General features: G+C 53.1%; 1 protein-coding gene across 4 annotated transcripts in view; it reads right to left on the reverse strand.

The window, feature by feature from the left end:
- The window catches only part of Mvb12b (multivesicular body subunit 12B), a 167,210-nt gene that overhangs the window by 53,541 nt on the left and 86,730 nt on the right, over window positions 1-26,939 (reverse strand). For all 4 annotated transcript variants that reach the window (XM_048813036.1, XM_048813035.1, XM_048813038.1 and 1 more), the window contains one exon: window positions 26,548-26,642. In XM_048813036.1, coding sequence (XP_048668993.1) covers window positions 26,548-26,642 — 95 coding nt within the window. The remainder of the gene's footprint in view (window positions 1-26,547; window positions 26,643-26,939) is intronic.

Below are 26,939 nucleotides of genomic sequence, written 5' to 3' on the forward strand. Positions count from 1 at the left end.
GGGGGGGGGGGCTGGCGACCTGGCGGGGTCACCTGTGCTGCCCCTGCCCTCGTCTCCTCCTCCCAGGGCAGCACAGGCGTCGGCTCCCACGCTGTCCCCTGCCTGTCTGGAGAGCCCACGCCCGGGCTCTGAAAGGAGCCACTGATGGTGCCGAGAACAGAGGGCACGAGCGTGTGAATATGCACGAGTGTGCACGGGTGTGCGCAGGTGTGAGGAGGCAGACATGCCAGGAGCCTGTCGGGCAAGTAGGGGCCAAGTGTGACCAACACTGCTTCCTGGAGCAGCAGCTGACCCAGGACCCGTGCCATGGGAACAGGCCCCTCCACAGATCCCACGGGCAGAGAGGAGACGGTCACGGAGACTCCCAGCCTCAGTTGGAAACAAAGCCTCAACCAGGGCAGACGGTGGCTCTGCCACTGTGCTTCCAAGCCCTGGGGTCCTCTTGCCGTCTCCAGTCCCGGTTTGCCCCTGCCCGGGAGCTCCCCTGCCCACATCAGGACCTCCCCCTGGCCCAGGTGGCAGCAGCGCTCACGAGGAGGCCGCGCCTCCCTGGGGTTGGGTGCACACAGCACAGCACAGACCCAGGCGAAGTAGACGCTCAGTAAGGTACCGCACTGAAGAGAAGGGGTGTCACCTGCTGGCGCATGTCACGGTGGACAGTTTTCAGTGTGTCATCTCTGTTGGTTCCAGGCTCAGAGCCGGAGGCAGCATTCACCCCCATTTACAAAGACAGGCCTGAGGCTCAACAGCCAGTGTCCTGTCTGGGGCTGAGCTCGGACCCGAGTCCAGAGCTTTTACAAATGCAAACCCCTGTATCCTAGAGTCACCATCCCCGTCCTCATGAGCAAGTCAAGAGAGACCAAGAGAGGACCGGACTGCGATGTCCAGAAATGGCTGCGGAAGGAGGGAGGCTGGCAGAGGTGCTGGCCTTTCCATGGTGCTTTTATTTCTGGTGTAGTCGGAGTCACCTTGCTCGCCCCTCCCGCCCTCTCGCCCCCCCCTCCCCCGCCGAGATGGCCCAATCACTTCACTTCAAAAACCCACCAAGCTCCCATCACCCTTCTCCCGCCACGAGCTGCGAGATCAAAGGCTGGGACCCCTCTGACAGCTGCTCGCTGGCTGGACACAGAGGCGCCACCCCACCGTGTCCCTCCAGCCCCAGTGAGCGCAGCCCGGAGCCTGGGGCCTGCAGGATGGCTGCCCGCTGCCCTAGGTCAACATGGGCTGTGCCCAGGGAGGTGTCTCTGCCTGCAGGCCGAGCTCTGGGCTGTGGCCTCCCCCTGGGGCCAGCGCTGCAGGCCAGCTCCACCGGGGCAAGGGCATCTCCTCAGAGTCTCCTCTCCCAGAGTCAAGCAGAGTGACCCAGAGCCAGGAGGGCCTCAGGGTTAGGCAGGGACTGACCACCAGCCCTCGCCCCACACCAGAAGCCAGGCTGGGTCCACTCTGTAACATGCAGATTCTCCTGGGAAGCCCCTCATGTGTGTGTGTGCCCTGCAGGCGAGTGCGTGCCCGGCGGGTGTGCATGTGCCCTGCAGGCGAGTGTGTGCCCTGCACACACGCACATAGAGCATCTGCCCGCTTTTCATCTGCCAGAGAAGAAGGTGCCCCTGCTGGCTTCCGTCCCCTCCGGTGTCGGAAGAGGCCTGGGCGCGGACCCCTGCCTCCCACAGGCCCAGGGGCTGTGGGGAGGGGCTCACCGTGCTGCACAGCTCACACCCAGTGTCAGGGCCGAGGAGTGACACGGTGCTACTTTCGTGCCCGCCAGCCCCCGCGTTCCAGGTGTCAACCCACCAGGCTGCTTGAAATTAGCAGGTGCTGGGCAGACAGCTCGGGGCCAGCCGCACAGCTGACCTCACCTGCTCTTTAGATCCACCTGGCCTCTCCTCGCCTCCGTGACCTGAGGCAGGAATTCAGGGCATCTTTAAAGCTAAATCAAAAGGATAAATAAATCTCTTCCAAACGACACAGGTCCTGGGTAGCCTGGCCCAGGCCCCGGGCCCTCTCTCTTCGGGCATCTGGGAGGCAGAGCTCCCTTAGCAATTCCCAGTCCCTCTTCTGGCCTCTGCTCTGGGGCCCCGGGAGGTTGGCAGTCCCCTGCCGATGGCCTCCATTCCTCCCTGGGCTTGCACCCTGCTCCCAGAGCCCGCCCGTGCCTGGTCTCTGGGGCCCTCCAGAGGATTGTTCACATAACTGTCCAGAGGTGTCCCCAGGACTCCTCCAATGAAGCGTGCCAGGGGACAGCGGCCTTTGCCGGGCTCCACCTCACTGCTCCCCGGGGCCCTGCAGGGTGAGTGCCTTCGAGGCCGGCTGGCTGGACGGCTTTGCCGCTTACCCTCACCCCGATTCTCTGAGGAGTCTCCAGGGCTGGGCCAGGCGGTGCCAGGCGGTCTCCTGACCCCAGTCTCAGCATGAAAGGCTGAGCTGGGCACGCGGCCTGCCAGCCCCGCCTCCTCTGACCAGCTCTTCTGGGGAAGCAGAGGCCTCACCCCGGGGGGCAGAACCCCGGCTCCCCACAGGCCCGTGACTGGGAGAAAGGCCAGACCCATAGACACCTGGCTCCATGCCTCTCCTAAGGTGGCACAGCTGTTTTGTACCCAAGGTCTGTGGGACACCCTGGGTTCCTGGGTCCTGTTTCTGCTGCCTCCCAGACCCCTGGCCTAGAGCAAGGGGCAAGTGCCCTTTCACCACAACCACACACTGGACAGTAGGGTGCAGAGGGAAAGCACAGAGGAGGCTGGGCTGGTGTTGAGAGCTGTGTGTCTGTGGGGAAGTTAACTAAGATCTCTGTGCCTCTGCAGAGGGGGACTGCTCACACCCACACGGTTCAGCGTTGCTGAGACAGGACAGCACGGGGACGGCACTCAGAACGGGCTGGCGCACTGCGGATGCAGGGTGTACGCAGTTGTGTTTCATTCCCAGAACATGAAAGACAGCGAGCGATGTCTGTTCTGTGCCCTCCCTCTCTGCCCCCATCCCCGTAAAATGCAGCTTCCTATAAACAACACTCATGGAGGGGAGGGGGGGGGAGGGTGTCCCTGATCCCTGAGGCTGCGTGACATGAGGACTACGCTCAGGCTCACGCCTCCTAGGAACACTGGCCTCTACTCTGGGCTCCCCATCAGGCCTCCTCCTGTAAGAGGCTGGCCTCCCAGGCTGTGCTGGGAGCCAGCAGGAGAGTCCACCAGTGCCCACAGGTCAGCAGGCTCAGTGGCCCCCCGCAAGGATTGCCTAAGGGGAGGAGACAGGGCTGACCCTGGGCCCACTGGAAACTGGTCCTTCCCAGAGCAGGCAGCGCTCAGCACCCGGTGGCCAAGGTCCAGGTTGGTGGCCAGAGGGGACAGCAGGCTACCATACAAACCTGACGGCAGAACGCTCATGTCAGGAAGCTGGGGGCACAGAGAGGGAAAACGCCCAGCACAGGCTTTGTGGAGGACAGGCTAGGATCGGACAAAGGAACACTCAGAGCAGAGAGGGAGAAGGCTGTGGAGGGTCCTGCGGGAGAGCAACCGAGGTACTGGGCAGAGGCACTGTCTTCATTTGCTGTGTGATCTTGGGAAAGTCATTTAACCTCTCTGAATCTAAGTTCCTCACTTGTAGAATGGAGATAATAGTAATACCACATCTGCTTCCCTGGGTGGTTTTGAAGATTACCTGAGTTTGTACATGAAGGTGATTTAGCTCATGAGCACTGACTATTATTCCTGAAGCCAGACATGAGTCACTTCTTCTCTGTGGTAAGGCTGGTCAAGAGGGGACAAGAGCCAGCCTCTCGCTGTAGGTAAGGACACAGTCATCCCAAGGGGGCTGACTGGGCCCAGGCTCAGAAACGCTGCAAGGTCTAGGCAGGAAAGGGAGGAAGGGGCCAAGTTTTTCCCATTACAGGCGTCTTTACTTGTAACCATGAAGGATGACTTTCTGCCTCTCCCTGCAATGAGCCTCAGCCAGGAGGTGCTGTGGGCACAGTCACACCCGAGACCATTGGTGACAGGAAGCCAGGGCAGCTGTGCCCGTCCGTCAGCCGACCCAGGAGGCCAGGGGCCCGCGAGTCTATGGCTGGTCACCCCATCTGCCAGGGTGAGCCTGTGGACGGCTGGGCTCTGCGCCCGAGGCCACCACGCCTTCTCCAGTGGCCCCAACCTGCTGAAGACGGCCTGAGGCCCAGCAGCTTGCATCTGACCGCCTGGGGCAAGGCCAGTCAGACTCCGGAGTCCTCTGAGCACCACCCGCCGCCTGGGCTCTCTGCTGGGCACTGTGCATGCTATGACCAGACCTGGCTCCCCGCCAGGACACGCAGGACCCCCAGCCACTGCGAGTGACCCGTCCCCACGGTGCAGAGAGCCCTGATGTCCACGGTGCATCCGTGGGTTGTGGGATCCGGCAGCCTGGAAGGTGGCCCAGCACCCAAACCCTGCTTGCTCACGTGCCCTGTGCCACCTCTGTCCTTGTGTGGCCCCTGTGGTGCCACCAGGCAACATGGGCAGGTTTTCAAATAAGCACCGGCAATGACCAAGCCCCGGGAAAAGCGACGTTTGGACCATGAATCGTCCAGTGCCTCGCGATGGACTCCAGGGACAGAGCCAAGTAGTCACAGCTGTCGTCCCTCCAGCAACAGGTGGCTTTTTGGCAAAGGAAGACCGAGGAGCCCAAGGCCGGGCTCCGAAGCATGTGCTCAGTCCTGTGGGGCTGGGGACTCTGAAGGGGGTCCTGCCCTCGAGGGGGACAGCCAGCGCAGGGCAGCTGAGGTGTGCGCAGGGCTCAGGCAGAGGAGCCGCCAGAGAGCAGTCTCAGGACACGGGTGGAGACAGGGAGGGGGGCGCTGCAGGGACACTGGAGGGGACATGGAGGCAGGAGGAAAACCAAAGCCAAGGTCCACGTAGGCAGCACTGGAGGAGGAGCCTCGACGGTCAGAGCGGAGGGAGGCGCCACAGCTCTTGCGCCAGGGCAGGGCCGGGCAGAGGGCCCTGGGAGCCAGCCTGGGCCAAGAGCATCACAGAGCTACGGCTCAGTGGGTGTGGTGGGCACACCCATTGTCCCAGCCCTCGGGAGGGAGGCTGAGGCAGGAGGATTGCAAGTTAGGGAGGCCTGTTTCAAAATTAAAATAAATAAATAAAATAAAATGGGGCAGGGATGCAGTGCAGTGGTGAGTCCTTGCCTAACAAGTGGGAGGCCCTGGTTCCATCCCTAGCCCTGCAAACCAATGAGACGACGATTCCACCCAGGACGTACGTAAAACAGCAAACTAAGCCAAAAGAAAGAACAAGAAAAACCCAAACAGATAAGGGTAATGAGATACAAAGCAAGTCCAATGGCGAGATATGTGATAAAAAATAAGCAGAAATAAATCCCTAGCAAGGATAACCAAGAAAAACGGGGAAAGTAGCAGGATCACGGATGATCACAGGTTTATTAATTTTAAAATAATAATAATCTCAGGCCCAAATTTGAAACATTAAATTTTGGGTGATTTTTCCTCCGCAAAAAATATAAATGACAAAATTGACTCAAGAAAAGGCAGAAAGCCTGAAAAACCATCATGAAAGACCCTGAAGCTGGCCTCCCCTGCCCCAGATGCCCAGCTTCCCTACATTACTCCAGGGCAACTGAGTTCCTATGCGTCACTTCCTTCATTCCCAGTCCCAGAGGAGAAGACACAGAGTATTTTAGAAATGTTTTTAGGTTTGAAAAGAAGTAATTCAAGAGTCCTAGATCACTTGCAAAGCTATATTTTGTCTAATTTCACATCCATAAATGATAAAATCTTAAAATTTTAGCAGCTCAGATCTAGTACTATATTTAAAGAATAATGCATCATACCAAAGCAAGACGTATTTTGGAAACATAACAGTGACGTTCTCAGTGATAAGTCATAAAAACAAAGTGGTATCCATAGGTTAAATGAGAAAAACCACACAATACTGTATTAATAGTTTCTGAAAGTTTTTAAAATATGAAATTCAAGTTAGCACCTGAATTTAAGTAAAGAAACCTCCTCCAGGAAACAGGCATGAAGAATCCTTGCTTTAATGTGATCAAACACTCCCAAATCAACAGCCTGCGTCAGACTGGACCTGGCCCCAGCCAGGAGCCGGGGAGCAGGGTGAGTTCCTAACTGTGGTCAGCGACGGTGGTCATCAAGACAGAGCAAGAAAAGGAACAAGCAGGAAAGTTGTCACGGACACAAGATCAGATACGCTTGCAGATGATATTGTAGTCTATCAAGAAAACCTCGATAAAACAGTTTGGAAGCTACTGGAAATGAAAGACACAGAGTGTCCAGTTACAAAGTAAGTACTCAAAACCAAGGGTTTAAAATATATATGTATAAGCAACCATCAGTTACAGCCTAAAGGACAAAGCAACAACTAAAATTAAAACCTAAGGGGCTGGGGATGTGGCTCAGGGGCTGGGGATGTGGCTAAAGTGGTAGCGTGCTCGCCTGGCATGCGGGCAGCCTGGGTTCGATCCTCAGCACCACATACAAACAAGGATGTTGTGTCCACCAAAAAACTAAAAATAAATATTAAAATTCTCTCTCTCTCTCTCTCTCTCTCTCTATTAAACAAACAAACAAACAACAACAACAAAAAACCTAAGGTAGGAGACAAGGAAAACTGGATGGGCGAGTGGCCAAGCCCTGTAATTCCAGCAGCTCAGGAGGCTGAGGCAGGAGGATTGCAAGTTCAAAGCCAGCCTCAGCAACTTAGCGAGGCCCTAAGCAACTCAATGAGACCCTGTCTCAAACTAAAAAATAAAAAGGGGCTGGGAATGTAGCTCAGTGGTTAAGGCCCTGGGTTCAGTCAGTACCCTTCCCTGCCCAAACAAGAAAAACTGTGATACTTTACTAAATAATATAAAAAGACATTTGGATGAAAGGAGAATCACATTATATTGCTGGAAAAAGATCAAGTATTTTAAAGAAGACCATTCTTTCTAAATTAATTTATAATTTCAGTGTCTTTTTTTTCAATAAAAATCTTGAAAATATTTTCCTTGGAAATTCAAGAGATTCTACATTTCATCTGGGTAATAAAAAAATTGAGCTATAACTATTAGGAACATGTTGAAAAACAACTACAAAAATAGTAAGATAGGAAATCTTAAACACACTCATAATAATTAAAAGTGTGATTTCCCCCACGGAGGGTCTCACAGATCAGGCTGAGGACAGACCAAGCCACACCCTATAGCCCTGTTCAGTGATAAGGGATGGGCGGGTTGCCCGGGAGAGGCCGAGGGGCTGGAAAATGCTCAGGAGTGGGTGCAAGTGAACTTCAAGGGTGACAGGGACATTCCAGGTCTTGTTCCTGGAGGCAGCTGTCATGTGGTTTGACATTTTCCAGAAAGGTGGATTCACTTATCTTTTACTGTGTTCTACAATTATATATAATAGTGGGGTTTGTGTTACATATTCAGATTTTTTTGATGTGTATGTTAATTACACCTCGATAAATTGGACTTTAAGAAAAAAAAACCCAGAATGGACAATTAGGAATATACTTTTGCATGTAAATATATGGTCTAGGAAAAATGTTGAGAAAGGAGAGACCCTAACACACTTGTGTCCCTGGGTGATGGGATTATGAGTGGTATTTATTTTCTTCCTCATGCTCTTATGCATTTTCTAATTTTGCTACAATGAACACATTGCTTTCATAATTCAAAAAAGAAAATGGTTTACATCTGGTTTTGATTTAACCAACAAAAAGAAAGAAAGAAAGAAAGAAAAATCTATCAATGAGCTGTTATGTCCAGCGACAGACTTTATTAGGCTGTCACAGGAAATGTCAGGTAAGTCACTCTAGTTGGCACCTCAGGCCACCATCCCTGAGGCAGAACTCCTGGAGTACCCTGTTCCAGCTCCTGCAGGTGCCTGGCTCTCAACGGGGGTGTTGAGGGGTACAGGCAGGGCACAGCAACAAGAAGCACCACCTGGTCTAACAGCTCTGTTTGCTGCTAGGAAAACCAAATTCCAGAGGAAGGAAGCCACCATCTCAAGTCTGGAAGGTCAAATGGACTAAAACTTGAAGGTCTCAAGTTTGATCAAAACAAGCCTTTAACACTGGAGAGCAGTGCTAATTCCACTGTGCTGGAACACCTGCCCAAATCCCTGGGCTCTAGGAAAGTCTGCAACTGGCCAGATGCCGACAGCCACTTGCTGCTCTTCCATGTTGCCTGCCCTTTGCCTCCACTCTGAGAACAGCACATCGCATCAGCGTGGGCCCCAAAATGAGAAGACACATGGAGTGGGGTCCCAGCAAACCCACAGCCAACCCACAGTCACCAACTTGTAATTTGAGTGAGCATGCTACATGGCGCTATTGTAAGTTACTGCAATTTGGGGATTGTTTGTTGCTGCAGCATGACCCAGCAAAGACTGATTAATATACCTATCTTATTTTGAATGATGATATCCATTGTGTGCTATTATAAAGTAAAAATTAAAGATTAAAAAGGCCATCTCTGTGCACTCTAATATCACCCCCCTGTCCTGAAATACATACCTTTGGGAAACTGCCACAGCTCAAGATAGGAAAGAGATGAGGGTCAGGGAAGATGATGACAAAGAACCATCTCTGAAGGGAGGATCTTTGAGGGCCAAGTGGACAAAATTCAGACCTGAATCTCCAAGAACTGAGAGCTGCATCACAGACTGTGCTCACGTGCGTATCACTGCTTTAAAAGAACTTGTCAATTTTAAGACATCTGAAGTTGGGAATAGCTGAGATGCACAGGGGAAGCACACAGAGGGGTGCTGGGATCGTGAGAGGCATGGAGACACGAGCCTAGGAGCCACCTCCCTGAGCTGGATGCTCCGGCCACGCATCTCCTTAGCAAAGTCCATCTGACCTCCAAGGTTCAGGCGGTGCTTGCCGACTCCACCTGCTTCAGGTATCTGGCCTAATAGGTACCATTCAGCTACCTAGAACTTCCATGGTCTGATCAATAATGGTCCACTTGTTTGGCTCAGGTAAATTACATTTGCATATGCAAATCATGTCTAAATATTCTGTACTATTAATGTTATCACTAATTACATAATAATAGTTACCAATTTCCACACGGATCAAACTTACAGTTTTGTAGCTATTAGGGAAATTGTGCTTTGTAATTAAGATAATCCTCATTTCCAGATGCTAATTAACTATATAATAATTAGTCTCATTCACTAATGCAAATTAAGGATTTTCATCTTTATTGATAAAAGAGTTGCTTCTTATCGGTTAAGGAACGGTAGCTCCAGAAATCTTGCAGAGAAATACTTTTCCTCCTCTAAAGGTTAAAAGGTAAATCCATTTTTATCAGTCTCATTTGCGAATGCAAATTAGGTCTGATTAATCAAGTCCAAGATAAATGTGCGAGTCTGATTTGGGGACAGAATGTATAGCTTCTTGAGTTCCGCTCTCTCCCCTTATAGACACACAGATAAAAGGACGTGTGCGCGGGAGCGAGGCTCCTGGTCACAGGAGCACTGGCCCAGGCTCTCTAGACGCCACTTTTTGCTTCCCTCTAGGGCAGCAGGATAGACCTTGAAACAGTTGTCTTAATGCTCCAGCCACAGTGCGAACAAGGGAGGAGAGATTTTTGTGAGTAAATACAGAGGAGAAAGGGAGAGCCACATCCGTTTGCTTTATTAAGTTTTCTGTGCTCCAAACAGAACACAAACTGGCACCTCCCATCGTGACTAATGAGGGCCGCCTCGGCTAGAGCAGAAGGGCTGACAGCCAGCGAGGCCTAGTTGGCAGCCGCAGCCCGGCCTCACCGCATTCATCATCCGATAAACCAATCCACCAATTCTGCACCACCATTTGTCATTAATTATGCTAATCAGCACACCATTACTCTCTGATGACACTGTGGCTGTTATTAGCTAGTTATGGCTTTTCAAACGCACAACTTATTGTGCATGCACGGGCTGTGCTGGCATCAGCCTACAGGGAAGAAACGTCCAATTATGAAGAGAAGAAATTTGCTATTATCTTTTTATAACAAACCAATTTAGTAATTAGAAAAGTCTCTGAACTCATAGGTTCTTCCCCCCTTAAAATAATTGAAACCCAAAAAATATGTTTTTCAATATTTCTCTGAAAGAAAGGGAAATATCAACTCAGAGATTTTTTTTTTTTTTTTGCTAAACATCTAAAAGTGGGGCCTGGGAACCACTGTGCACGTGCGTGTGGGACAGAGACTCCCTGCAGGCTTGTTTCCTTTCTGATTTTGAATTAGCATGGGTACTTCATCTCATATATTTCAGCCTCGCCAAACGCCTGGAGGATGGAAGCACACCCAGGTAACCTTCGCGGTGACCTTCCCCTCTCGGTGAGCAGAGCTGTGCGCATCCCTACCTGGCAGATGCTCCCTCCTGGAGCCATAACAGCCTCCTTTAACCCCTAGTGGCCCCTGGTGACACTGCCATGGACATCCCATCCCTCAAATGACCTTGGAGAGGAAAGGGCTGGCCAAGTTAGCACATGGCCTGTGCAAGCTTGGGGCACCATTCTCGGGCTGGCGGAAGAATGGAGTCCGAGGGGGTCAGTGGGCAGACCACATCATGGACAGCCCTTTTCAGAAACTCCAGACTCCAGGACTCACCTCCGGGCACTTGTCCAAACCACGCACTGATTCCGAGTTGTTGTGTTCGGGCTGGGACTCTTTACCACTAGTTTGAGAAGCTTCATCTGGATTAAGAGCTCATTAATATCATCAGAGCAAATGGGCCTATTAAAACATCTTTAAGCAATATCTGAACATAAATCTCCCTAAACTATATTTAATGACTGTACTTAAGATACATTATATGCAAGTCTTAATGAGACATTAGATAGCATTTTGAAGATTAAAATTAGAGAAGCCATATAAAGTCTGTCCACTTAATGCAGCCTTAAGCTACCCTGATGAAAGCATTACTACCAAATTATCACTGCATTAGAACAAATATTTTTAATCATGTCTGATTTATGCATCCTCTTTTTCACATAGTTTTCCTTTTCACAAAAATACATTTGGAGTTGACAAAAGAGTATATTAGGAAGGTTTCGAGTTCTGGAGCAGGCCGGAGGGAGGCGAAGGCAGAATTCTGCTGGCGCAGCACCCCAAGCCCATCAGCATGGTCTCCTCAGCCATTCCAGTACCAATGGCAGCCAAGGACACCTCGCCTCACCACGGAACCCCCTCCAGATCTGACCAGGCAACACAGTTGCATTCCACCACAACTCTGAAGGCAACGCAGCTCAACATGGTGCAGGGCATGTAACTCAGCCAGCAGCCACATCTGGGTGCCTGACACCCTGCCAGCAAGTAGCCTGCCCTGCACTGGGCCCCAGCCCAGGGGACGGGGACGACAGGCACTCCAAGCTGTAAGGTCTGTGACCTTCTACTTGTCTTTGTTCCCCAGAGCCTGCCTCAGAGGTGTCAATCAGTCCTATTTCCACTCCAGGGCCCCCGTATGAACGGCAGTCAGTGCTGCTGGTGAAGAATTAAAAAAAAAAAAAAAAAAAAAAAGTTTGACTCTCCTGGGGCCAAGGGGATTTAGACTCCTTAACCAGATCCAAATCCTCCTCAAGGCTGTTCAAACAAGGAGGCATCCTGAGGCCTGCAGAATGCTGGGGGCAGGATGGGAGCTACTGGGAGCAGGAGCTGGGCTGCAGAGAGGTGCTCTCTGCATACAGGCTCTGCTTGTGGAAAACAGGAATGTGTATCCTGAGCCAGTGAGAGCCTGGTGAGACTCACTGCACAGACACACGGGGTCTCCTGAAAGCAAGTCCAACTTCAGATGAAATACATAAGGTTATTTTTTTCGGTATATTTCTCTGCTATATTTCAAACCTACATGCCCAAATTGTATATATATTTTTTCTTTGCAATGCTAGGGATCAAAGCCAGGGCTTCGTGCATGCTAGCCAAGCACTCTGCCACTGAGCTGCATCCCCAGCCCCAACCAAACCAGAGTTTTGATGCAAGAGAGAACTCTTCTGCCTCCACCCACCTAGCTGCTGCTCTGGAGGCCACCCCTCCAAGGGGCCAAGCTGCATCCACTCCTGCACAGAAGCAGTGGCCTCAGTCTTGCGCTGTGTCTGCAGAAGACTCGGGACCTCACTGCCGGCTGAACTGGACAGAGAAGGTGCTCCAAGGGGCTGCACAAGGATGGGACTACCTGAGTGTCACCGGGGATCATGCACAGCCTGGACTTGGGTCTGACAAGCACGAGGTGCCTGGTAATAAACTGACACTTGGAAAACATTTGAGACCAATTATCACTGGGTTTTTTAGACTTTTCTCCCTGGTACTTTATACCAAAGTGTAGCCACTTCTCCTACATACTATTCAATTATGAAAGACTTTGGGATTATGTAAATCTAGGCCAGTCCACCCGTGACGCCTCTTTTAATAGAATGAGATTATCCAGGTCTCTTTCTTCCTTCAAAGAAGAAAGCAATACAGTTTAAACACACTGGTCATTGAAAGGCGACTCCTCCTTTAGCGTGTAAAATTGGTAGTGACAAGCCCATTTCTATTTGCTCTTTCTAGATATTCTCTCCCCAAAAGGAACTACTTCATGATACAATTTTGCATTTTTAACTGTACGAATTAGGCATTCTTCATAAATAACAGCCTATGTGCTATACACAGGAGCTCCTTTTTATTAGGGACATAGTAATGAACAATGAGCAATGTGTTCTATTATTCTTTGTCAAATCACAAAATGCTACATTAGAATAACTGTGCTGGTCAATGTAATATAGTAGATTAAATTCAACTTCTGTGGAAAAACCACTGTAAAACAGCATGATAAGAAGGCTATAAAAAATTTAATTTTACTCCAAACTCCATCACAAAAAAAATGGTGTGAAAAGTAATTTTGCATAATCAGTACACGCCATCTGGAACAATTAACCGATTTCTATAGAACTAGGAGGATCAGTCATATCTGCTTATTAAAGATCAGAAATTATACAAGTAATAAATCCTTGAAAAAACTACGCGCACTCCCGCCTGTCAACGCTATTTTAACTTCAAATACTGAAGAACGCCTGATAAGGCTGAAAAGAAGAGATTAATATATGCAAATTACATCCAGCATTTAAAATCCCCACAACTGTCTCCGGTTTTCTGTCCCTTATTGCTGCCTTTATGTTTTATTCATACACCAACTCACCTGTCACTTCATAAGCTATAATATTATGGGGGTATTATTAAACAGCATAAAGCCGTGCTTTAATTGGAAAGCTTCATTGCATTTTCCAATTATTTGGAGTAAATTAAAAGCAGATGCACATAGTTTAATAAGGAGTCTAATATCAGTTCCGGGAAATCAAAATTCATTGTCATTACTATGCCGCGATAGTTTTGCAAACTGTACTCAATTTCAGAGGTTTTCAAAAGAAAATCTGTCTATGCAATCTGTTAATTGTCATTCGGTTAATAACTGTTTAAATATCCAAACTACACAGCAGCTTCCTATTAAAAAAAATTAAACTACAGGGTTTCTGCAAGCAAACAAATAACAGCGTGAGGCTCCTGGGCTGGGCTGGCTGGACTTGCCAGACCTGCAGGTTCACCTCCCAGCAACGGGAAGGCTCGAGCGCTCAGCCCCACCACCGCTCAGCCCTGAGCCGGAGGACAAAGAACGGCAATTTCTGTACTCCTCCAAGCACCGAGGTTACAGAGCTCCAAGACAGTGCTCCGAGGAAAAGGGCAGAAGCCAGGTTATAAATTGTGCTTTCAGAGGTCTGCACTGCTCAGCAAAATATTAGCCTCCAAAGTTTTAATTGGTCCATCTAAAATAAATCCTTTTAATGAGTGGATTAACGGATTCAGGACACAAACATGGAAAAATCAAAGAAAGCAAATGTCGTGAGCAATTTGTTTTTAAAAAAATTGACCCCTGAAGGGCCATTCCGTTCCTGGCTCATGACCCCCTAAGTGGGGCGTTCCTTGGGCTCTGCAGGCACCCAAGTGGGCCAGGCTGCCAGACAAAGGGCTGTACTTTAAGCCATCATGGACCTGAAGGACCACATCTCAAAGGTCATTCTTCCCAGGACTCTTGCTGGCAGCTGTAGCTCCCCACAGCTCTGCAGCTACCAGTTGCACACACACAAACACGTGTAGCAGAAGCAGTTACAAATGGGAAGTCAGAGGTGGACGCCAACGGTACACGTAACCTTTTCATTTTTACACTAAGTGACAGACTTTTCCAAATCCTTGGTGTGTAAATTATAATAGGACAAGCAGTAATTGACTTCTAAACTCCTCCCACAGCGAGGGCTACAATTAATCTGTTTTTAGCAGAAGAACTGCTGCTCTGCAAAGTTCATAACTTGTAGGCTCTTTCCCTGATCCAATTAAGACCTGAGCTGGAAAGGGAACAGTGCAGAATTTGATCTGCAGCTTGCCTTTCAAAGGGCGGAGCAGCCAAGGTCCCAATCAGGGATGGGCAAGCCCCTCCAGGCCAGATCAGACACCAAGGGCCCATGGGGGAGCTTTCTGCAAAACAACTGGAAACTATGCTCAAAGATGAAGATAAAAGCAATTCTTGTGCAGTGATCCAAAAAATAGCATCTCTTTTCCCCCCCAAAATTACCTGTTTTAATAAAGTAGACACACTGTGCCAACTGAACCATTTAATTATCTGCAAAAATGATGAATCAAAACAATCGTTTGCAAAAATAAATGACTAACCTCTGATTAAAATGTCTGTCCTCATTAAGTCCAAATAAAAGGTACAATATCTTTTTGAAAAAATGGAGCCTGAAGAAATGAGCAATCTTTCAGCATCGGTAGCCTCTCACTGAACAGTGGTGGTGGCTCTCACCAGACAGGACATCTGAGGAAGATGCTCAGTCTACTCCCGATCCCGAGCACAGACACTTGGGAAGGACCTGCAGTGTGCGTGCCCTGTGGTCTTGAGCTTGGAGGGCTGCTGGCCTGGCAGTGTGCTCCGGCTCAGGGAGAGGGGCTGTGGCAGGACACGCTCACCTGGTGTGCACGGTTCTGCAGCAAGGAAACGGACCTTTTGTTGTTGTTATGATTCTTCTTTTGCCAGAGGGTCTGGGGAGGGGAGAGATTGGGAAGGCAGCAACTGTAAACCCAAGAGAACAGGACAAGAGGCAGAGGACAGAGAAAAGTCACAGAGAGGGCCGAGCAGCACCAGGACCAGCAGCCTCAGACCAGAGCTAATTTGGTGAAAACAGAAAGAGAAAATCGAGGCCGGCTTAAACCTGAGGCGGTTTTAGCTGCTGCAGACCAACACCTCAGGCAGTTCCTGAGTTCTGATTAGCAGGGAGGGCTGGCTTTGCCGCACGTGGTGGAAGGTCCCCTCCAGGGAGCTCCCAGTGGCAGCTGCTGGAGCGAGGGCTGCCCCTGGCTGACAGTGTTCTTAGGTGTGCTTGTGGGAGATGACGTCAGTGCTTCCTGGGAGCACGGGAAGTGTCCCTGCAGTGCTGGGCAACTCATGCACATATCTCTCACCCTCAAAAGTCAGAAGAGAAAAATGTGACTCAAAATTACACGAGGAAGTGCAGTGACTCTTCCGTAAGCCGTCTGCAGCATGCCGCAGGGGCGGGCACACACGAGAGGGCTGGGCCGGGGCCAAGACCAGCTCCTCCCCAGAACCTATCCAACACCAGTACTGAGCACCTGCTGTTTGCCAGGCCCTGGGCTGGGCACCAGGCACATGCCAGTGAATGAGCATCCTCATTGACACTCTCTCATCGAACCCCGAACTCTGACCAAGATGGGGCTTCTTTCGCCAGGGCGCGTTCTCACAGGGGCGAAGGGGCATTTTGCAAGCAAAGGGCATATTTCAGGCAAATGCAAGGCAAAGGACAGAAAGACAGGTGCGTTTATTGCCTCTGGGTAACAAGCAATTAAAGACGCCTCTGAGTGTCACCAGGAGCAGTGCTGAGGGCCAACCAGGCAAGCTGTACCCTCTCATTCAAAGTTATGGGTGCTGCCTTGCGGGGGATCATGAGACCACTCGAGCCATAAAACAACTCAGGTGTGAGAAAGCGCTCTACGGCGGGGTCTCACCTTGAGGGGCTTCCGCATCACTCATCTCTCAGACAACCGTGAGACAAATCTGAGCCCAAGGAGCGTGCTCTCCGGACTCGGCATAAGTAATTCCATTTGAACTACAGGCTGGAAAACTGAAGTTTCTTTTTAAAATAAAACATAAATAGATTTAGGATTGCCATTGACCATTACTGAAGAGAGGGAAGAAAGCATCTGGTATTCAAGACACCAAGACCAATGAGGGTCAGGGGATGGACTCAGGGACTCTGTCCATGCAGGAGAGGTGGCTTCTCTGTTCTAAGTGGATCCCAACCTCCTTTGTCCTGCCAGATGTTAAACGCACTTATTCTGATGTGGAAGGGGGGTGCTCACGTTGAGTGACAGCTAAGGGTGACTCTGGATCTCATCTCCACCCCTGGCAGCCACCCGGCTCCTCCCCAGGTCCTGCCAATGCCCACATCCCCACACCGCAGAGCCCTCAGGGACTAAGTGCTAACTGGGGTCTCAGGACCTGCTTCCACTCTCGAGGCTGAAGCAGTGCGTCATGGGCTGGGCCGTTCCTGAGAGCTGGCTGGCGTGCACAGGCCAGGGAGGCTCCAGCATTCCTGGGCTTGGTGTCAGCAGAGGCTGGCTCTTAGGAGACCTGGAGGCTGAAGCTTCACAGCAGGGAGGCAGGTGGTACTGGGATGCTATCGCTTCAAATGGGAGCCCTGCTCAAGGGGAGTGTGGCACAAGAGAGCTGGAGTGGGGGAGAGGAACACTAGTGGTTCAGTCTCCGAAAGTGACATGGTGGCCTTGGGCCACTCATCACCACTAGAGGGCCTGGAGAAGACCATGGAAAGGGGGCCATCTGGTGTCCAGATCCCCAGTGGTCTGCAACAGGAGGGCTGGCCTACCCCCGAGGACTGATGGGGGCCAGCAGAACCCCTTTCCTGGTGAGAAGGCATGGGGAGGGGCTGCAGACAGTGACCAACATGGGGACATGCCCCTAGCACGTAGTGCGGCACCTGGCACAGCTCTAACCCACCATGTGTCACTTCACAGACGGGAAGCCCAAGGCATGGAAAGGCTCCTGCCTGCCTGAGGTCACCGAGGCCAGAGGCCCGCGCGCCCCGCCTGCCATCCGTGATGACTCCACACCTGGGGTCCTCGTCAGCCCAGTGCCCTGGCCTCACTCCAAAGAGATCCCAGAGACAATGGTCCTGGGCCACCTGAGACTTCAAATAACCTTGAGACCCAACATGGCCAGTAGGCCTGTGTCCTTCCCCATTTTCGGCATGGTGTGGGCTGGGTGGTCTGGAGTTAGGGTCTGGGGACCAAGACGGTGCATGGCTCCACCCTGTGCTGCAACATGGGCGTCTGCAGCCTCTCAGGACCTTCTTCCCACCTGCAAAGGGTCTTCTCACTCGGGACATGTTGGGACTAATGACAAGACGTGTGGACGTGTGTATCCAGCACATACACGGCAGGGGTGGGGGGCAGCTGGGCATTAGTAAATAAATTAATCCAATTAATGTGATCCATTTTAATAAAGCAAAAGCAACTTCAGTTCCCTCAATGTTCTCAAATGAAAGAAGTTGCCTTAATCGTACCATTTCCCCCCTTGCAGCCCCTAGTTTATTATTGTGAGAAAGAGACAAAGAAACGGGCTGAGTGGACACAAGCTGCCCCGGGTAGGGGTGTCTGGTAAGCCCACCACTTCCTCCCTCCACAGCAGACCTCAGAAGAAGTGTGGAGGCAGATGAAGAGCAGGACCAAGCGCCCTCCTGTGTCCTCAGCGCTTTCCCCAGGTCTGATTGTGCCACCTACGCGGAAGGGAACCGTGAGGGGGAACGGGGCATGTTCCTGCTGAGAACCAGACCAGGGGGAAGGTGTCCGAGAGCGCTTCCTTCCCCAGCAGCTCGCGGTTTAGGGCCACATCTGGCCACCTTCAGCTGGGAGGCCTGCGGCCTGGAGCCTGGACATGGCAGACCCAAACAGGGCGTCCTCAGTCAGTGCTAGCTGGACTGCTGTGGCTATGACAGCTGGTGTTGTCACTGCAGTGTGACTGAGGGGACGCGAGAGTGGAGACCCCGACAGGCAGGGCCCTGTGCCTGACTTCACTCACTTCTCCCGACCAGCTAACCTGGCTCCTGCCGCGCACCCAGGCCCTGGCACCGGCCCAGGCTGAAGCAGGGCTGAGGCCCATGAACCCGGGCTGCCTGCGCCGCACCACACTCAGGAGCCAAACAGAGGAGGAGGCACAGGGCACTGAAGTATCTGCCACCTAATAACATTTTTATTTTTCACGATGACGAAACTGGAAAGTCTTGCTCTCCCCTCTGTGCACGGGGGGAGCAGAGAGGAAACCTACAGCAGCCCCGGCCCCCACAGAGTGGAGGCGGCTACCGAGGCTGGCCTCTCCCTCCTGAGTGGCCGTGCCATCACCTCCCCGAGAAAGGGCTCGTGGGCTGCTTGCCACTGAAAATAGCCCACTCCTAAGTGATGATGCGTGACAGACCGTCTTGGCTGCCAGGGGTGCGCGCCGAGCCACGCCAGAGAGCCTTTTATTGCAAGTTTCTCTGGACTGAGGAAGAAATTTTCCCTGAGTGCTCAGAGAAGGCATCTTATATATCAAAATTATATAAGGAAGCACGAGGCTAAGAAGGCAACCTTGCTGGGCGCGAGCCAGGGAGCCCAAGTGATCATTCTCAACCAATCTTTGGGTCGCTCTGCGGACTGCACCCCTGCAAGGGAGGTGAATGCGGAGGGAAGTGACACCACTGCAGCACCCTGGCTTACAGAATGTTCTCACACACCCCGGTCCTCGCAACAATGCAGGGGAGCAGCAGGTAGTTACTGCGTTCTGTTACAGGTATAAAGAAGAATATGAGCTGGCCCAATACAGGGCTTGTTCAAGGTAGCAAATACATGGCTCCAGGGACTGCCATTCACATGTGTTGTGCAGTGCACAATCCTGGCAGCTACTCGCAGCAGCTCTGGATGATGATCAGTATGTGTCAGGGCCAAGACTGGAATCTGTGCTTCTGACCCCCGTATCCCATCAGTCACATGATAGCCCTTTCAACAGGCTTCTGTTTAGCTCAGAGGCACAGAGCCTGGCACTCAGCCGTTCTCAGGGTCTAAGGAATGGGTGGAGAATGAAGAGCCTTGCTTTCTTCTGGCCCTTGTTTATTTACATCCTCCTCACTTCAAAGGGACGGAAGGCTGCCTCTGTCCTCTCTCAGTGGGGTCTCGCCTGGCTCCATGTGCTCACAGGGGAGGTCCCCCAGCACCAGCAGAGTGGTGGACCAGGAAGAGCAGCGGCCCCAGGGGAATCAGAGGGCCTGTGGAGGGCAGTCCAAGTTCTGGCCTTCACAGATGGGGACAGAGGCCTTGGGGGGGCCACTGCAGTGCCTGGCATAGATGTGCAGACACAAAGGTGAGATGGCTCCGTGGGACGCAGGGGAAGGGTCACAGGTCACAGACATCGCCAGGCAGGTCATGGGCCGGGGCGTGGGGTCATGAAGCTTTGACCTGAGGAGCAAAAGCCAAGCTGAGCTTTGAGAGGCAGCTCTGTCCCCCGGTGCCTGGACGTAGGCTGGGAAAACCTGGTGAAGGAGGAGAGCCAGGGAAGTGCGTGGCCTGGCCTGAGCAGAAACACCGGAGGGTGGAGAGGGGGACACTGGTGGCTCCACAGGACTCGCTGTGGGGGCGGCCAGAGCTCTGTGCAGGGCCTTTGGGCCTTTCCCTGTGACATCCCGGCAGAGGCACTGGAAGCAGCAACCCTCCGAGGCGGAGGGCTCCTGAGTGCCCTGCGCGTCTGCCCGCACGCGCCGTTCATTAACTCCGGTGACACCGCCACCGCGGAGGATGTATAAAAGCACATCCAATTAGCCGGGCCTACATGAATATTTGCACTCTTAAATCTTTTGCATTTCGAAAGGGTTAAAGCTTATTATTAGCATATAATTTACAGTCCTTTCTCCCAGGAAAGGAATAATGCACAGTAAATGCCACATTCATTTTAATAATACATGTTACAGTCTGTGCCCAACATCTGCACAAAGGTAAAGGAGACAGATTTTTTTGACATGTCCCACTCTGCCATCTAAACACAGGCTTTTTGTTTCTTAAGTGACGGAAGGTTTAATCAAGAAAGCAGGCAATTCATCAATCGAAACAAGGCAGCGTGCGTGCGCCTGACAGCGCACACATGGCTGTGTGCAGAGCAAACCTGGCCACCTGTCAGCCGCACCTCTACATCAGGACGCACAGGCGTGCCTGCGACCGAGCCCCCCACTCCCACGCGTTTCTTCTGTCCTCATTGTATTTCCCTTTATACGCGGTCTCGTTGTCAGTCAGGCCGGGGCAGATGGATGGACAGGGAAGCAGCGGCTGTTACAGGTGATGATGGAGATTTATCAGCCTCTGCGGTGACTTGGCTCCCTCGATGTAAGCACCACAATCAGGAGTATTTTTCACTCGTTCAGGAATTTCCCCATATGTGACTATCTGTGGCTCTGCCAAGCCGATGTCCCTTGCTGGGACCTTCGTCACCCTCTGGAGCATCCCCCTGCCCACAACCTACCCCAGGCGGCTCTGAGAAATCCCAGTGAAGGAAGAAAAGGGAAGCAGAGGCCTGGAATCCAAAGCCACAGCAGGCCACAAGAACACGTCACCAAAGACAAAGGCCACGGAGACCCGCGAATGCAGAGGCAGCCGTCACTCAGGCACCGCCACAGGACGCAGCGGCTCTTTTCCTTGCTCGAGCTGACGCCCACCCCACGGGAAGAGGAGGCCTGCAGCGGGCATGCTCGGAACCCAGTGCGAATCTTGCAGCACGAGATGGTGAACGTCCAGGGCTGTGGCTGTGCCCCGCACAGGTGGGGGCATCTTCTAGCCCCCAGTCCCCACCCCACAGGGCTCCCCAGTCGTGAAAGGTTGATGTTTATTTTAGATTGTCCCCTCATCTAGAGACAGGTCTCAAGTAACCACATGTGAAAGGAATCGCGTCTGCACCGTGGGGTCTGCAGCAGGTGGGTTTTCAGATCCCACCGTAAGGAGCTCAGATCTGCTGCATCGGGAGGTGAAGAGCTAGGGAAAGGAGTTTTATCCAATGGGATGAAATATATAAATCACAAATTTCACAATGCTGAAAATTAAATGTCCATCTTCCAATTTAAATGAGGACTAGATTAAAACTGCATGCAGGAGGCTGATTCTCAGAAATCATTAATTACTTTTAATTGCCTCGTGCACTGCCGTCCGACGTCAGAGCTGCACGACTTGTCCTCGGCTCTGCAGATCAAATCCTCCTTGGCCCCGACGAGAGGGATGCTGGCCGCCGCCTGACCACACTCACACCTTCCTGGTGTCAAAGGTCTTGAAAGGGGGCTGGATTTTAAGGGGAACGGCTGTGGGGTGATAAGGGGCTTCTCTAGCAAAGAGAAAAAGACGAGCGCTGTGGGTCCTGGCCCACTGGCCCCGAGCGCCCGGACGGCCCTGTGTGGTGCTCGTCCTGGCACCTGGGCATTCTCAAGTGGCACGCCAGTGGCACACGAGGAGCCCCACAGCCTCCCAACTGCTCAGAGCAGCGCCCTGGCCCGTCCAGCACCCCCGGGCCTTGGCGGTCTGCACCCCACTGCGTCCTGGGTGCGAGGGGGTCTGGGAGCCTCGGTTTCACTGCACGCCGGTTTTAGTGGCATCTGCTCGATTTTCCTGTCTTACACCACCATGCCACTTTTTTTTCAAAAGGGAGAAATGTAAGTTTTTTTGTGGTTAGGAAAACCTCCACCCTTGGAGAGAAACCGGCGGTCTACAACAGCGGCAATGACGGAGGGTGGCGTGTGTGGCTTCCCGGCCTCTGGTGTCTCACGCCTGAGCAAAGCCTGCCAGGGACCCAGGGGAGGGAGGCATGCCTGGGTTGGGAGGGGCATGCGGAGCCTCCTCGCCTGCCCAGCCTCAGGAAGTGGCCAGATGCTTGGCAGGTGTGGGTGCAACGCCCGTCCCTCCCGCATCCCGAGGCCTCTGGTCCCCTCACAGCCCTTTACTCAACTTTTGGACACCCTAGGGTCAGTTAGGGTCACTTCAGCCTGAGTGCCCCCCGAGACACAGTCTGTCTTTGCCAAACTCACGGTCACTGCCACTGGGCCATGTTGGAATGCTGCCCGGCACTTGACAGGACCCTCCCCACGGACAGTGCCAGGCGATGCAGGGACTGGGTTAAGAGGCATCTACAGGGTCACCGCTCACAGGGAGCGTGGTGCAGCAAGGGCGGAGCTGAGGAGCATCTGTCTGAAAATAACAGACACAGCTGGCGGCAGAGGCCTTGCCCGGGCTCCGTGTGGTCTTCGGCACTGAGCCTGGGACCACTCGGAAGGGACAAGGCTTCCGGCTCAGGACCAAATCCTGAGTCCTGGCACAGCTGCGCCTGCTTCTGTCCCGCTGCCAGTGACTCTCGTGTCTAGCGTCCCTTCCCGCTCTGCTCTGTGTCTGAGGGGCTGCTGCAGATCCTTCAGGACCAGGTGAAACAGAGACGAGTGAAGGTGCACTGTCCGGGGGAGCAAGGGAGGCTGGGCATGGGGACTAAGACGGAAGGCTTCAGGAGGGGGAGACACTCTTAGAGGACAACGGCGAGCGGGAAGAGACTGAGGAGGACGTCTGGGGGCAGGCTGGACAGGAGCGCTGTGGAGGGCCCCCAGAGGCAGACCTCAGGCACGTCTGAACCCCCAGGACCACAGGGCCACCGGAGAGGGACAGCACAGGAGCCTGGGAAGCACAAGCCACCACTCACCCAAAGGGAGAACGGGGAACACAGGTGCTTTCCCAGAGGAGTTCAGATAGGAAAAAAGAGCAAGGAGCAGCGTGCCCCCGGGACCCCCGTCAGGCAGGTGCTGCAGACGGGGCCTGAGTTTGGGGGCCATGTGGTCTCTGCCCCAGTGGCGTGGGGGCACAAGAGACAACCAGGTACGGCTGGGCGCCAAAAGAACTTGATCTGGATTTTGTGTCATTTTCACACACCACTAAACACGATTCCTCTTTTCTGGACTATTTACAAACGTGCAGATCCAGGGAAGGCTGTGAGAGGGAGGTGGCCTCAGGCTGAGGCTGGCTGCCACTGAACACAAAGGGATAGCCTGAATCAAGCCTGGAGCTGCCACTTCCCTCCCAGCTCCTTCTCTATGAAGGCCACCTCCAAACCAACGAGCGGTGACGTGGGAACTGACCTGGACTCAAGAACAGAGTTGGGGTGACGGCTCCACCAGCTGCTGGCCAGTGGGATGTGAGGGTGAAAGTAGGAGCCAGGGAGCGTGGAGGAGCCTCGCTGAGCAGGGCTCAGGGGACAGGACGACAAGCGAAATTATATTCTCAAGGCAGGACAAGAAAGTTATTGATCTGTGGTCTGGAAGCGATTTCCAGTAAGCCCTGAAAGCACAGTGCAAGCCAGGCAGCTTGTGAGCGCTCGGAAAAACCTGGGTGATCTTTAGGGGCCCCTGGGGTTTACCGAGAAGACGCCACATTAACGCCAGGTCTGTGTCTTATTACAACAGCGACACACGCTATTACAGAAAAACGGGAAATGGCCAGAAAGCTGGGGAAGAAGACAGGACTGGAGAGTCGGGCAAACCCCACCACCCTGGGTGTGGGCCTCTAAGACCTTCAGATGTGCACATTTCACACGAAATCACTTGAACACACTAGCTAGTCGCTGCCGCTCCCCCTCACCTTTCCAACTAAGCCGTCCCCCTCCGGACAGTGGAGAAGTGAAGGCCACTGGCTGGCACTTACGCTTCAGCACCTGCCTCCATCCCACTTTTGGAGCTGTGGTTTTCAAAGACAGTCGTGCTCATCCTCGGGATAAATCTGTCTGCATATCTGTAAGCATTTTCTAGAAGAGACTCCTAGAAGAGGAAGAGTGAGGACCAAAGGTCTCCTCCGTGGCCATTCTGACTGGGGAACGAATTGGCAGGGCAAGGGACATGGGCGTCTCAGGATTCCAGCACTGGGCCCATGCAAGTCCCTCCCCTCTTCTGTGGACAAGAGAAACATCTGCTCCACTGTGGAGACCAGCTGACAAACTTGGCCGATGGAACACAGAGTGCCCCAAGCTGCTGAGTGGCTGTGAACGCGCAGGAGACAGAGGAGCTTGAGGAGCAAGGGTCTCGGAGACAGAAGGGGCTGCTTCCGGAAGGAAGGGTGTGGCCCCAGGCTCTGGGGGTTGAGGAGGCCAATCAGGGTGATCACCTGCCCCGGGGTCCTGGAGGGTGTTCCTGGCAAGGCAGATGCTAGGTTAACTCCTTTCTTCCACACACATTTTACGGGCGCCTCGTGTGCCAGGGACAGAGCTGCGTGTCAGGTCTGCCGGTACCTCCAGCAGCCCAGAGCAGTGGCTCTGCCTCGCAGGTATGGCGCAGGAGGCCTGTCTCAGCACAAGGTCCAGGAAAATGAGTTCATTAACAGGCACACCACTGAGACAATAACTAAAAGTAAAAGCCCATCCCTGCGTGTTAAATATGGACTGCTTTTCAAATTTCTAATTCCATTGTTTTGAGATCTACTTTCCCTAGGACGGGACCATAAACTAGGGAGCACTAACCAGAGGTCCTCAGGAGGAACACGGTATCCCAGAGGTTGCAGCAAGGGCTTGGGGCCTGCAGTGTGCAGTGAACATGTGCCAGGGTCGCTCTGGAAGAAGCGCTTGACGACTCACTTCATCAGCAGCGAGACTCCAGCCATGAAGGCGCCAGCGCCGGGCAGGGGCTAGGACCTGGGGCACACTCTGCCGGAACTGTTTTGGAATAAACTGTTGCAAACCCCAACTTTGCAATACCAAATGGAGATGTGCCACTTGGCACCAGACACTCTTTGAGGTGGGGAGAGGGGGTTCTAGCCAGAACCATGCACAGGCCGGCTGCCAGGGGCTGGGTGGGCAGGCTTCCCAGTCGTGCCCTGGTTGTCCAGTGCTGAGCTTGCAGGCCGTGTGGAGCCGGTGGGTCCTGCGGGGTATTTCTGGCAGCATCACTACAAAGCAGCCCTGTGCCCTGGCAGAGCAATTTGGAGGCCTGCAGCCTCGGAGGCAGTCTGAGCTGCCCCTGACGTGGGCTGGGGCCCTAACTGCCTCTGGAAGATAAAATCCCATTGACTGCCACTCTCATAAATGGAACAGGAAGTTTCTGAATGGCTTCCCCTGTGTCTTGAGGCAGTTACCTTGGTATTGCTACACTAACAGCTGAAACGCACCCAGACAACACCTCATCAACCGCAGGGCGAGGAAGCAGCGGTCCAGAGGCAGGCAGCAACGGTCTTGCCAAACCAGAGATTTCACTCCCGGCTCTTTGCTGCAGAAACGCCAACAGCTGGGAAAGCCATCAGAGGATGCGGGAAGGTGGGTGCAGCCCAACACTGCACTGGAAAGAGAGGAGAGGCTGCAGGCGAAAAGTCGTCTGTTTGATGGCTGTCCTTGCGTGCACTGCGACCAGCCCTGCCTGCTGGATTTCCTGGGCCTGTTACACGCCACTCTGCCACTAAACATCTGGGGACATATTCAGCTTTTCTACAAAATAGGTCATCTTTCCACACTTGTTCTGCTCCCTGTCGACTCTGGCGAAATAGCCACAGCATAAAAGAACTCCCTGGAGAAGCTGCACTTAGACAAACACGCGCCTTCTCCCCGGGAGAGCCTGGCTCCTGGCGTGGAGCCAGGGCGGGGGCTGAGAACACCCCTGTCCTCCCCTTCCCAGCAGGAGCGCAGCCCGGAAATGGAACAACTGGCTTTTGCTTTTATACTTCCAAACCTATTAGGGAGTGATCATAACGAGAGAAACTAATACTGACAAGAATTATGCCATCGTTCTATTTCATCTGTTTAGTAACCTGAAGTTGCAATTTTTAGAAAAAAGATTACCTTTTAAATAACCGATTCATTATGGTACATGAATGAATGCCATGTTCCCACGTTCAAAACGTCACTCACCATTAAGGGCGTGCGCGGGTAAGTGGCACCGATTTACCACTTCCCCTTATACACAAACACCGACTGGCGGCCCCGGACAATCAGAGGCAAGTGCAGTTTCCTGGGCTCTTGGCAAGTGGCCTACACTGCCCAGGGCATAAGGACGCCCACACCTGAAACAAGCCTGGTAAACTGCCCCTCCCGGTGGAGGCGAGGAGGGGGACCAGGAATGATGAGGCTCCTGCCAAGGTGACGCTGTCAGTTTCAAGGCTGGGTTGAGAAATCATGGACTCACACTCTGGGCGCGTGGGGGAGACGGCCGGTGCTGCCTTGGGACACAGTCTGGCTGTGAGACACGAGCGGAGGGTGCTGGCCCCACTCAGCTTGGCACTGCTCCCCATCCCGGGGGAGACGGGCCCAGCAGGGGAGGGTGTTCTCTGACCCTCCCTTCCAGCCTGCGAACCCCACACGCTGTTTTCCATCATTAATTTCAAAGCCTGCTGAGCACTTGGCCTCTCCGTCTCTGTAAGTGCCGCGGTAACACAAAGGCAAGGGGAGGCGGGGTCCCCGCAGGGCAGATGCCACTGGACACAGACCCCACGTACCTGATATGGCATACAAGTTGGAGTGCTGGTACTCATAGTCCGTCCGGCTGCTGTTCCTGCCTCGGAAGGTGGCGGGGAGCGTTAGAGAGATGTGCCTGGAAAGAGGCAGAGGGGAGAGAGGCGGTTACTGGAGCCTGGAACGTCCCCAAGGCTCCCACTCATCCCCAGAGCTGTCGCCAGGGTCCTGCACACCCGCAGGGGAGCGTGCGTGGGCCAGCCTCTTCCTCCTCCACTTCCCCACCAGCCTCCAGGCCTCCCCCCAAGGATCCAGAGGCTTCCAGACACCCACAGCCTCCTTCCCCGCACTGCACAGGGCACCCAAGGGAGGGAACGACACCCCAGGCGTGTCCCAGGCACTCTATGGAGGCGGCAGTCTGACCCGGGCCTCTGCG

Source organism: Marmota marmota, unplaced genomic scaffold (assembly GCF_001458135.2).
Source record: "Marmota marmota marmota unplaced genomic scaffold, marMar, whole genome shotgun sequence".
In the NCBI taxonomy this organism is placed as follows: Eukaryota; Metazoa; Chordata; class Mammalia; order Rodentia; family Sciuridae; genus Marmota; species Marmota marmota.